The sequence below is a fragment of the Branchiostoma belcheri genome, unplaced genomic scaffold (assembly GCF_001625305.1).
Source record: "Branchiostoma belcheri isolate BF01 breed outbred unplaced genomic scaffold, Haploidv18h27 scaffold1, whole genome shotgun sequence".
Classification (NCBI taxonomy): domain Eukaryota; kingdom Metazoa; phylum Chordata; class Leptocardii; order Amphioxiformes; family Branchiostomatidae; genus Branchiostoma; species Branchiostoma belcheri.
In genome coordinates this window covers 1,555,253-1,568,841 of record NW_017802379.1, presented here as the reverse complement: position 1 = coordinate 1,568,841, position 13,589 = coordinate 1,555,253, and the positions used below count along the sequence as shown (strand labels likewise).

General features: G+C 39.5%; 1 protein-coding gene and 1 long non-coding RNA gene across 2 annotated transcripts in view; one reads left to right on the top strand and one right to left on the bottom strand.

Moving 5' to 3' along the window:
• Positions 1-226, bottom strand: part of LOC109463772 — a 4,913-nt gene extending 4,687 nt beyond the window's left edge. Inside the window, exon 1 of the long non-coding RNA XR_002139840.1 lies at positions 182-226. This is a non-coding gene — a long non-coding RNA (uncharacterized LOC109463772). The remainder of the gene's footprint in view (positions 1-181) is intronic.
• A 171-nt stretch (positions 227-397) lies between these two features.
• LOC109463380 (inositol polyphosphate 5-phosphatase K-like) overlaps positions 398-13,589 on the top strand; it is a 29,250-nt gene continuing 16,058 nt past the window's right edge. Inside the window, exons 1-9 of the mRNA XM_019760166.1 lie at positions 398-705; positions 2,313-2,417; positions 4,970-5,069; positions 5,320-5,436; positions 5,856-5,963; positions 6,392-6,459; positions 6,716-6,827; positions 7,060-7,169; positions 7,428-7,578. Of these exons, the coding sequence (XP_019615725.1) occupies positions 647-705; positions 2,313-2,417; positions 4,970-5,069; positions 5,320-5,436; positions 5,856-5,963; positions 6,392-6,459; positions 6,716-6,827; positions 7,060-7,169; positions 7,428-7,578 (930 nt within the window). The 5' untranslated portion in view covers positions 398-646. The remainder of the gene's footprint in view (positions 706-2,312; positions 2,418-4,969; positions 5,070-5,319; positions 5,437-5,855; positions 5,964-6,391; positions 6,460-6,715; positions 6,828-7,059; positions 7,170-7,427; positions 7,579-13,589) is intronic.

The window sequence follows — 13,589 nt, the reverse complement described above, 5'->3', positions numbered from 1 at the left end:
AAATAAATGCGGGGGGGGGGGTTCAGCCTCTGCAGTTTTCACAAGGGGGCAACGAGACTGCAAGAGACAGTCCGTTCATACCAGGTTACAAACGTGTCTAAAGTAAGTAAACTCGATAATCTAGCAAAGTATAGAATACGATGATCCATACGATTTCCTTTGATCCAATAGATTAGCATACCTCGAAGTAGAAAGTGATATATAACGTGTACTTCATGGTCACCCGGCAAACTGTGACGTGATCGTGATAATCAGGTTGACAGAAATTTGACCTCTGACCCTACACAGCAATGGCGACCGTCGGGTGGTTTGTTTTCGCTGCCGTTTAGTGTAGTGGAAATATTTACGATTGTCTGGGCGCATATTTACCACCAGCGGGCGGAGTAAACGCTGCATTTCTTCCAGACTCGGTTGGAAATATTGCAAGGCTTTCTACAGCAAGATGGGTGCTGTATAGACTGAACAACTCGAGGTTTCTCTACTGATTTTTCTATACCGATTTGTAGGTTTATAATCTGTCTGTGCGCTGCCTCGAGCGCTGTGTTTACAACTGGTTCTGTTGCTTGACGTCTGCTGTGTCGTCGTGCGAAGGAGTTGCCAAGTTTTCCGCTTGGTGCTTGGTGTTCCTCGTCAAGCAAGAGAGAGAATGGCTGCCAGCAAACCGCAAGGACAACAACAAACGCCAGGCCCGTCACACAACTTCAGGTGGGCGTTACCCATTTTGGTACCTTAAATCTTTCGGATTTCCTCAATTATGTTTTGAAGGGCAGTAAACAATAGAGTATTTCCGTCACCATTTTTGAAATATTTGATTATTATGGGGTAGTTTTATTTTGCTCAAACCTCTGCCACCCCTCCAAATGAAAGTACTCACGATATATTTAACATTGCAAATGCATATTTCAAACATCGGCTGTTTTTGAAGTTATAATTGTCTGCTACACTAAATGCCTACATTTCAGAGCCCAGACTAAATGGCTAAGGTTTGATATAAATGATTGACAATGAGTATTATGCAATCACTCATGTTGTGATATTGTGCTCAAATATCTATATCATGATATTCACAATCAAACTGCATCTACTAGTAAATAAATTCATAGCAACACTTGGAAACTAGAAATAATAATTTGTGATTTGCATGAGTGATTCTGATATTTTCCCTTTTCCAGCCATTCAATGTATGTCTATGATTGCATTGAATGTTTTTGTTTCAATATTTTTTTGTGTGTATAGTCTTTAGTCTGTGCTTGTGAAATTCAATTAGCTTGTTGTTGTCCTTCTAGTACTAGTATTACTAGTACATCTACTATTGTTTAAGATATGGTTTTGGGGTGCTGGATCCAACTTGATATGATGGTTGACTCTTAAGAAGGCTACAACATGTACTTACTTTAAGTGCAAGGTGGCCCATCTTTGGCTAAGCACACTGCATGGGTCGGGTATCTGTATTTTACAGAAACCCGCATGGGTCACCCCTACTCTTCTCTGTGCATGTGTGCAAAGGTTTTAATCCATATTAATTTTGACACAACCCCTCCCCTTCTATCCCCTGTGGGCTAATTACACTCACAGGAAAGCCTTGATGAGTGTGGCTGAAACAGTGATCCAATAACCTCCTTGCATGGACTGTAGGTGACCTACTTCAGACTCATTAGTTTGAAGAAAAATTGTTCAAAAATTCTCTTTTCAAGAAGTGTACTAGAAATAGATGTGTAGATTGATACACTGATTGTACACCTTTTTTTTACTGTTCAATTACATATACGTAAGGTATATGTAGTGGACAATTGCAATTTGATATTTTTTTGGTCAGGGATGTGCTGTAATTCTCATTCCAAATTTCCAAATTCCAAATCATGCCTTATTCTACATGTACATGTAGTACATGTACTAGGTGGCCTTTCAATCTCTGGTGGCCTAATTAGATTATTTTGCAGGAATGCCCTGATGTGTGTGTGTGCCAAAAATGGTGATCAGATAACCCCCTTGCATGGACTCTGGCCTATTTCTGTCTTATTAGAAGTTAGCCAGTTTTAATAAATATGATTTAATATTGTTGTGTCACTAACATAACCACTGCCCTATCTCATTTGAAGTTCATTGTTTACAATGGATAGCACTTGTATAAACCTTAACTTTGTATTGTTACATTATATATTGCTTAAACTTGGACTTTGGACATTATTTTGTATGTTGAGAACTGATGAGCTGAGCCATCCTGTTTGCGCAACAAAGTCTGACAGTAGTAGTGGTACATTTGCCTGTTATGCTTGTTTGATGACCATAACCTTAAAATTGTTCTGTTACAGATTACAGTTTATAACATGGAATGTGTGCGACACCACCCCACTACATGTAAACGTAGCTCCCCTCTTCAGAGCAGAAGGACCTCCTCCTGATCTCATTGCCATTGGGTAAGACTGTTATACATGTACAAGTGTGTCCGCAGAACATGCTGCGCCTGTGTAAAACCCAGATTTCTCATGGTTTTCGTTGGATGTTTGGTCTCATTCATTGCATCAGAATTTTGCCCGATATCCTTTCTAACACAGCATTTGTAAAATATGGACAGGATGTCATCCTTATTAAATATGACCTTAAAAAAGACGTTCTGCTATGCACAATACATTATGGGTTTCACACAGGCGCAGTACGTTCTGCCAACATGTTGACCGTACAAGATAACAAGGTGATGCCCAGTCTGAGGCAACTAATCTCCAACCATCTTTTGTGGCATTTACATGTAGTATGTAGTTGTGTGCCTACATATATTTTTCTCACTACAGTAACCTATGACTAGTAGTATGAGAAACTAGTGTGTAAAGAAAAAAATAAAAGTTTAAAAATCAAAAATGAAAGCAAATTAAAACACATGTCCTTTTCAACACACCTCTGCAACGGAGGTAATTTTTTTATCACAATAATGATCATGAATCAGTCCTGGTAAAAGACCCAGACTTCAGCTGACAATTGATTACATGCTGGGTGCGAAGTACCGTCCTGCAGTCTGTGGTTTGCAGATAAAACATGAAATTGCAGGCTGGGAAATTGGAAACCAGCAGTTCTGCAGGTGAAAAATATCCATGGCCACGTGTGACGTACATGAACCACCATTTCCATGCATCAAATGGTGGTGACTGTGCTGATACATTGTACTTAGTGTCACAATTTTAATCTGTGGAACACACAAAATCACTTTTATGACGCAAATATCAGCTTTTCTGTGTTGAAAAAACAGCCAGCAGAGATCTTTTTAATGTGGATATCACACTTTTTAATTGGCTTCTCTGAGTCTGACACAGAAACATCATAGCTGCTAAGATTGTTGTGAGCTGAAGAATGATGGCTGCTATTTTTCATTAACCTTCAACATGTTAACTTAAAGGTAGCCACGTGGCACCAACTTTATATTGGCTGTGTAGTTAGGCAGCAGGGAGAAGCTTAAGGTTAACTTACAATCTCCTTTAATATCCCAGGTAATTTTAATGATTTCATATTCATCATTTTCAATTTGAAAGGAGCTAACTGATAAATAGTTCTTCTACTACCAATACTGGCAATAGGTTATATTTAGCCAGAAACCAATCTCCATTTTCCATCACAGTGAATGGTGACCAAAATGTAATTAAACCTCCCCCATGGAAAGAATGTGCAGCGGGCCTATAAATTGAAGCCGGTTGTTATTGATTCAATTGGATAACATTCAATGATTTAAAGACTAAACACCTTGCGCCAAGATAAGGCCCGGTTAACTGCACATTTAGGTACTAGGGAATCAATATTGTCTGGAAGAGCAACTTTAATTAGGAATCAATGAGTTAGAAGGGTTGGCTATGCTCCAATCCCATTTACAAGCCCCGATTTTGCTCCAACGATCTATTAATGAAGGGAACTTGTACAGAGCCTAGTTAGGTGGTCAATGTGACCTTGTCAGGACAGGGTAGGTCGAAGCAGTCTAAGTTTTATAAATGTAAAATTTCCTGTAAGAGAACTTGGTTAACAGCACATGAGTATATCTTGGAATATCTTCTCTGAATGGAATGCCTTTGCAGGGCTCAAAATACTGGAGGTGTATGTGGATTTTTATTTAATTGCTGCATTGACTGTAATTACCACCTATGAACTATAAAAGAAATAATGCCTATGGTCTCTGAACAGTTTTCAGTGTGATCCACACTTCATAAATCCAGAGTGATGCAGGTAAAATGTGTCTGTTGCAGCTAATTTTCAATGTTACATACTTGTACCAGTACAAATCTTGTCCAATGTAGGTATGAAGAGTGGACAGTTAGTCCTCTTTGTTCAGATTTATCCTGTTAAGTGTTATCAGCACAACTTCAATGTGCACTGACAACTTACACCTGCACAAAGGTTCAGATGTGTAACCCAGATACCAAATGGCCTGTGCCCTGATGCCACTCCTGCCTGTGACAGACACGATTTCACACCTGAATTTTCTCAGGAAAAATAAAATACATCACGGGCAACTGTCATGATGGTTGGATGATGTGTTGGTGTGATATACTGCATGTCTTGCCCCTCATTTTCTGCTGCCATCTCCCTTAATACATTAATGGGAGCCTCACCAGTGGAAAACCCTTGCCATGTTTTTTATGGCACAAGTGGCTGCATTGTACAAAATGGCCTGGGGCAGAAAAAGACATCTCCAGTACTCTAGTACTAGTCTAAAGTAGTCTGAAAAATGCACAGACTAAAAGTACAGTGTAAAAGTTTTGCAGGAATAAACTGTTGTTTTACAAATATATAGTAAGACTTAGTGAATATAGATAATACTAATAGTCAATGTAGAGAAAAAGCTGTTATTCCATTTTGAAATACCACTGGTACATTTGACAAATACAAATTAATGTGTCATATGGGCTACATTTCTACAAACTTAATGTAACTTACAATACAAAATCATGGGGATGCATTTTCAACCTACAGTCCTGTGTTTCCTAACCAGATTACAAGAGGCACCAGGGAATCCTGCAACTGCCGTCATATTTGAGGACAGCTGGGGGAATGCTTGTATGAAACACCTGTCTCAGAGGGGGTATGTCAAAGTGAGTCATGAAAAGTTTATTACTAGTGTGTGTAGTTCTGTAGTTATAGAGGCTGTGCCTCTGGACTATAAACTCAGGTTGAAGATCATTTTTTGTTGTTTTATACAGTAGTATTGTCTAAATTTCAGGCCCAAATAGTTTTTAATTTTAATCATAAAATCTTCTAATAACATCTCCCATCTTCCTGAGCACTGTAGTCTAGAGCAGCTAGGATTTTAACCAGTTGTTACTACAATTTCCCTTGTCACAGATCCGTACAGAGCGTATGCAGGCCATCCTGCTGCACGTGTTTGTGAAGCTGGAACACCTGGCTCACATCCGATGGATCAAGACTGCCTTCACACGCACAGGGGTGGGGGGATACTGGGTAAGTCACAGGCTTCTTCAACATTTAGTAGATTTAGGAGCACTTTGAATGCCTTCCCTGTACATTTTCCCACCGCTGATGTGCCTTGATGTTGTGCCCTTTGGTAAGGCACTTTGCAAGAAGTTCCTCACTTCACTCAGATGAAAATAGGCATGTATAAAAAAAGTCCTAGAACCATTCTCACAACTCACTCACTCACTCACTCACTCACACTCACTCACTCACTCACTCACTCACTCACTCACTCACTCACTCACTCACTCACTCACTCACTCACTCACTCACTCACTCACTCACTCACTCACTCACTCACTCACTCACTCACTCACTCAGATGATCTCTTCTTCTTGGCTTGGCTTCATTTCCGATGATCTAAATAGTATACTAATGATAGAACCCCTACAATTCTGTGTTGCCAGGGTAACAAGGGTGCAGTGACAGTGAGGATGGACCTGTACGGCAACAGTGTGTGCATCACCAACACACACCTGGCCGCTCACCTGGAGCAGAACGAGATCAGGATACAGGTGGGAAATTATCTAACTCAAGGTCTGACATGGAAATATTCTTTCTAATATCAAGGTGCAATATAATCATGTATACACGTAGATCCTCCATTTTTGCAGCGCTATTTTGAAAGAAGAAAAGCAAGCAGGAAATACATGTAGTATAAGAATGGGCATCATCTGCACCAGTCCTGTTCATACAATTGCAAGTCCAATTTTTAAAGTGCAAAATATGTGATGTACAGAACTATTCTTTTAGGCATGTGCAGTTATGCAATTGATGATGAACTTATAAGATTCCAACAGGAGATTTGAGGTTACTGTCATCCTGAAGTTCCTCTTTGAAATAAAATGTAGAAACGTGTGACTCATTGTACAGTCTTGTAAGAACTTGTTTAAGGACTTCCAAACTCAGTTTGACCAATTTGTTGTGCATGTGTGTCCTATAGGAGTTCCATGCAATAACAGAGGCTCAGAGGTTTCCTGGCTGCAGGGCTGGAACCATCATGGAGCATGAGTATGTCAACTCAATGTTTACCTTCATATGTCCAAATACCTGTACATGTACCTGGCAATGATTTCATTTGATGCAGGTGTTTTGCTCTCAAAAATTTTGATTCAGACATTGAAGTTGATGTTCATGGCGATTTTGTTTGTATTGATCACACCAAAGTTTCTCAACGTCTGGGGCATTTTGCATTGAAATATCGTATTCTCCAAGCATTGAATGATATGCTTTGGTGGATTGAAATGATGTTTTTTGACTGTCACAGTTTCATTTTCTGGATTGGAGACCTGAACTTCAGGCTGGACCCAATAGACTATGAAGCAGTCATAAAAAACATTGCAGATGGGAGGTTTCAAAAACTGCTGGAATTTGACCAGGTATGTTTTGCTCTGAAAGCTGAAACATATTTCATGTTTTGTAAATTTGTAGTAGCTTGACGTCCAGCCATGCTTGATAGCTGTTGTTTCTGCAGTTCTTATTGTTGTCACTAGAGGAGCTTTTGATTAATGTTATGATGGTAAAAAGTACTTTAACCAATCCAGCACTTAGTACAGGGTACTTGTGATTTCCAAGATTCTATCATTCATACTCGAATAATTTCTTCTACAGTTGAAAGAGGCACAAAGAGAGGGTCTTGCCTTTTCTGGGTTTTCTGAGGGAAACATTACATTCCAACCAACCTACAAGTTTGACAAAGGAACAACCATCTACGACACCAGGTACTATTCTTATATCTGTCCTACATACAAAACTGGTGTGTCAGTTTCACTCTGAACCCTACAAGGGTGTTTTGTGGTTCAGTATAGTGTAAAATGAGTACTTGACTTCAGTTGGTGAGGTAAAAGGCAGCGGTAAGAATGGGATGGGCTCTGAACTACAAGAACAAGCCTTAGACACAGTGGGATTAACAACCCACTCCCCGTACATGTTGAAAAAGACTACGGGACTATCTTACACTATGTCTTTACCTGTTCCAGTGAGAAACAGAGGAAGCCTGGCTGGTGTGACCGTATCCTGTGGAGGACCAGGCCTGGAGCGGAGGTGTCCGTCACACAGCACAGCTACACCAGCCTGCCTCACATCAAACAGAGCGACCACAGTCCAGTCACCAGCATCTTCTCCATACAGGTGCAGTACTGTTACAAATACCTAGGGGGCATTGTTAGATCAATGGCTACAAAACCGGTGCATGAAGTTTTGCCCATATCCCTCATTCTAATTCTTTGCTCATACAGGTAAATGTTTTTTTTTAATCAACCAGACATGTGTGCTAATTACTGCTTGAATCATCTTTTCCTCAAAGACTATTGTTTTCAGTGTATGAATTGGGTTTAATGGACTGAACAAAATGTATGTATTTGGTCTATAGTATAACTTTCCATTAGCTCTGTCCTTGGTGCTGATCACAAGCACTGATGCCTTCCAATGGTCAACAGCAAAATACCTAGCTGTCCCTGGCACTGAGTAATATTCACATTTCCCCTTTTTCATACCAATGTTGCAATGGACAGTTTCCAACACTCAATAAAAACACTATTATCATATAATGGTACAAGAACTGTCCCTGGTGCTGAATGACATTCAAATTTTATTCCATGCCAATATTGCCATTGACAGTTTCTAATAGTCAATGAAAATACTATCATGATATAAGAACTGTCCTTGGTGCTGAATGGCGTTCAGATGTAGGCTTTTTCATGCCAATATTGCCAATGACAGTTTCTAAAAGTCAATGAAAATATTATCATGATATGAAAACTGTCCTTGGTGCTGAATGACACAGTATGTTGTTATTCTTAAAAGTTAGCTATTTTCTGACACCATAGTAACTCAATACATGTTTCAATGGCTTCCTTGAATTGATATGTGTACTTCTGACTCCTATCCAAAAGTTTTATCAAGCTTCATCACCATCTTGTTGATCTGTCAGCATAGCAAAATTGCCCTTACATCTGTGCGTTGATAAAGCAAAGCACTAAAAGTGACTGTGAAAACATTTATCTACCAGGGCAAAAGATACAGCCCAGATTAGTAGTTGTTCCATTACTCTCTGTAATTCAGTTGGTGAAATGGGTCGGGTAATGTGCACAGCAAATTGCTTAATTGGCCGTACATAGCCGCTCCTGGCTAAACCTGTTAGGAAAGGTATTTGTTTAATATGCATGCGGAACTGTCAATTTGGGACCCCTGCGACGAAAATCTGGGTCAATTGCCGCGGCGCATCTCATATGTTGTCATTGTATCTCCTCGGTGATTAAAAGGCAATGCAGATCACTCAGTGAGCCAGCACTAGTGATTTTGTAAGGTTGGACCAATCTAATTTGTTGGTTCTTGTTAGTGATTCGATACAGATCACCTGGATGAAGGCCTGGCAAACCCCCATCTTGTATTAGCCACACAGTGATTTACATCATCACCATATAACCTGCATATATCCAGTACATGGACCATTGCAGGTTAGGTACAGGTAGACATCAGAAATACCTGCACAGCTCCAATTTTACCTGCACTAACCTGCATATACCCAGTACACAGACCAGTGCAGGTTAGGTGCAGGTAGGCATCAGAAATACCTGCACAGCTCCAATTTTACCTGCACTAACCTGCATATACCCAGTACATGGACCAGTGCAGGTTAGGTGCAGGTAGGCATCAGAAATACCTGCAGAGCTCCAATTTTACCTGCACTAACCTGCATATACCCAGTACATGGACCAGTGCAGGTTAGGTGCAGGTAGACATCAGAAATACCTGCACAGCTCCAATTTTACCTGCACTAACCTGCATATACAGGTGTTATTTCAAGCCCTGCAATGTCATGTATGACACATGTGTAACCAAACAGGTTTTGGCGAGCATGAAAGCACAGTTCAGAGGCCGTAAATCTACTCACCTGTTGCCTCCCCCATCAGTATTGACTTGTCCTGATACTGTCATGGTTGATAATGTCTATAATCACCTGGTGCTTATTAGAGCACAACCCACAGAGGAGCATCTGCTCTTCTGACACTGAACAAGCTGGAAACTAGAGTGTCCATTAGGCCATAATTCAATTTTTTGCTTCTCGGATTTTTTTCAGGAAAAAAATGTGAAGCGACAGGGCAAAAAAATCAGGCCTAGGCTTCCTATGATAGCCTCAAAAGCTGTGATAGGAACCATGAATTCAACATACCGGCTGATTTATAATTCAAACAATGAATTTTGAACTTGCTGCATTGCTGTGGATTACTGCTGTCACTAAAAATTAACCAATGTTATATGTAACGTTACCTGATGGGATGACAACTACATTATAATGGAAATTCACATTAAGACTTGTTGTAATGGAAAGCTTTTATTTCCATTACATAGGAAATACAAAGAACTAAGTATAAGAGATGCCCTGAAGTCAAGACACTTAGCATATCTCAGAGCATCTCTTAAACCTCTGTTGAGTCCAATTTCACTGTAATCTGATGGAAACACGCATGCTGATTTCATGTTGCCTAATTGAAATAAATCGTCCTTATCCATACATGTGCGCTGACCCAAATATCGGCCAGTATGTCCTACTAACGCGATTAAGGCAGTGGCTAATGTGCGCGATCAGATTGCCGTTGAGTTGCCGTATTGGTTAAAGTTGTTAAAGAGATTAGGGGGCTTGTATTCCGGGTAATTGTGATCGCTGATGTATTGGGAAAGGCTTAGAGGGAGCAGCGTATCGAATAGCCTTATAGCTCTGCTAATGCAGATTTGTAGTTTCTGGGTCGTTGTAATGAAATAATAGCGGAGGGGGAGACACTTGGGAATTTCACAGCGTGTCCGCTCTTTACTCATATATACAGCACTAGTGTTGCAGGGTTGATTTGAGTCATCATTTGCATCCATTACAGGCTTAGGACATGATGTATATGGCTCTGGGGCATTGATGAATATACCTTTATGTATTTAGTTGCAACACAATTGTTCAGTTAGGGACAATCTTGGGTTATTCAACCCACTTAGACATACCCCCTCACTACTGGTGGTAGATCACAGTTACTGTGGTTAAAGCCAGATATTGCAACTTGAGAATATGCAATCAAGTCAGTATCAAAATACAATTACCTCAAATTAACTTATTAATAAGTGATATTTGTGATCCTCATTGTGCAGACTTAACCCAGTCCTCTATCTTAATTTTCTCTTTAATTAAGCAAAATAAGATCATTTTTACTTAAGGTTTTACTTTAATTTAAGTTTAAACATCGGAAAAATGGTGAAATAGATTTGTGTGGCCTAAGGAATTGTTGTTGTACAGTACCTTTCTAACTTCTACCAAAAGACTTGGGGCTGAAACTAGTTCCCGATCATCGGTGATAAATTCCTGCCCCAAGTGTGACTGACTCAGAGACATGACATCAAAGCCACTGTTGTAATGATGGATATCCTCTCCTACAGCAAACCGGGTCAGTCTTTACAATGTTACTGTGGAATAACCAGTCGGCTTTATGTGTGTCAAGCCAGTCAGCTGTGAGATCAATTTGAAAGTGACCGAGGACAAGCCACACAATCAATAATACAGGTGTGTGCACACCTGAAAGGGACGAAATGAAAGGAGCATACTAATTGAGAACTGCCAAGAGTAAAAAAAAAACTTGGCCTCAACACTCCCTCGCTGCTCTAGCCAGCTTAAATTTTTTTGCCTTCAGCCCAGGTTCATTGTCGAATTTGGGGAGGGGAGCGCGATAGGCAGTTTGGCGCTTGCAATCTAGGGGGGCCCCCTGGGAAATTTAAGATTTTCAAGCCTTCAAAAGTTGCAATTTCCTGCATTTTGAGACTGAGGCAAATAATGGTGTTGAGAGTGGTTGTCGGTGGTCCTTTGGATGTTTTCTTATAATACCCAAGATTTTTGTTAACTTTTGAGTGTCAAGGTTGACGGATTGGTTTTAAAACAAAATTCTGTCACATGCTGAAAAGTTTCGGTAATTGACGTTAAAACTGGCGCTGGCTAGAGCCCTGGTCCACCTCCAACAATCTTTATTCAGAGGAGCATTTGGACCCATCTTCACTGCTGTATCAATAATGCAGACCTGGCAATTTAGCCGGGGTGTCGGCAGTCAGGGGAGGGACGATTGAGATAATGTGGTGGGTTCTCCGGGGAGATGACACGTAATTGTGTCATGTTGTTCTGTGTAGGGGTGGGAAAGGGTGGCCTGTTTCCTACAGGCAGGGCTTGAAATACCTGCTGTTTGCAGACTGCATTTCAGTCAAACCAATAAATAATAGACAATCACTGTTGTAGTCTGCTATGACTTTCTTTCTTGAACTGGAGACTAAGAACCTAGATAGGTACATTGTATGAAGCAAAAGAAAGCAATTTGTCAACTAATTGATATTTATCATGATAACACTTGGCTTTGCTAGTACTAGATTACATCTATATCTCTGATCAGCAGTTTTCAATGTGTCCTGGGGGAAGACTCAGAACATTGTATTTTGTACATATAATATAAAATGATAATTCATCAAGTGCAACGCCAAAGAAAGTAGTTACCATGGAAGATCAAATTTGTCCCTATTTCAAAACTTTAATCACCAATAACAGGTAATCAACACAAATCTGCAAGAGTAACAATTTTTGCAGATCAAATCAAAATAACAATAAATTAAAATAACAGAAAAAAATAATGTCAGGTAGTTGTAGGTAAACAGTTGCTAAATGATAAGTTAAATAGAAAGAAATTTCAGAACTAAGCATCAATAACAACTGCAATCAACAATAATCTGTAACAAAAACATTGGCACAGATTGAATTAAAGTTAGAATAACAGAATTATTGAGACAAATCTTAAAAGTTGCTAGTTGCTTGGGGGGACCCTAATGATAAATGATATCCTGTCAAAATGTCTTCTTCAGTTATTTCCAGAGTATTCAGCGGTCCATGAATGATTCAGAGATGTCCTTGGAATCCTCCAAGTGTACGAAAGTGATACCTACAGGCTGTCAGGTTCTAGTCTTAAGGATGCTCCATCTTTTGGCCTTGGCATGGTTCTTAAGACACCATCTGTGCACATGAGTTAAGCTTTGAGATTTGCCCTACTTTGTGTTGCTACCTCAGTTATGATAAAAGTCAAGGATTGGGACGTCGATGAAGGTTAGATATCCAGGTAATAAGATACGCTAAAAAACAGTTACTCAAGCAACTGGATATGATTTTGTAAACGGTCATGATTTTTTTCCAAAATCATAACTATTCAGTCGCTTGAGTAACTTTTTAGCGTATCAAGAATTGGAATTTTCCTTCTAGTAATAAGGTGGTCTCAAATATCGCAAATAAAAATGCAATTTTTAGTAGTACATTAATTTTGTGATTGCAAAATATAGCTGTCCTGCTTTGGAGAAGCCTGTGTGTCTTTAGTTAGTTCTGTTACAGCTTGCTTGAAAATCTTACTATAATTATGACATCAGAATTGTACAACAAAATAATGTGATATGCCCAGGAAACATGTACATGTACAAAATGAATATCAAGCCCTGTAAGTGTAAGTATCCATTTCACGAGAAACTCCATCGGGTAAATGTTAGTTTGATCGGGCTCCATCACAGACGCTATTCTTCACTGTCACTTAGTAGTATCGACAAAAATATTGGAATTGCCAATCAATTGGCGTGTTCTTTGGTACATCGGGTAGCAAGATGGAAGAGTGTTCTCTACTGTGTGGACAGGAATCCTTACTATTTTTGCATGATTTATGGGTCTATGTGATCAATATAATACATCACTGACAAAGTTTGTGGTTTTTTTCAAGAAAATATGCCTTTGGAGAAAATTTGGGATTCATTCTTGTCAGACTGAAAAATTAATGGCCTAATATATATAGAGAGTGTTTTAACTTGTGTTACTACAATGTTATTATTGTGTCTGCCATGATGGATGTTGTCAGGAAAATTTAGTATTTAATTATGTTTATTACAGTCATGTAATTATTAGATATTGTAAGGATCTAATATGCTGAACCATAGAGTTCCCCCCTATGGGAATGGTATAACCTGCCACCCCCGGTGGCGAGTAGGCAAGTCCACTAGGAACCAGTTATATCCAGTTGAGTTAGAGTTACCGACATGTTCTGAAGAATACATACAGATCTACAGTACTCCACTCGTCTCTTCTGCTCATT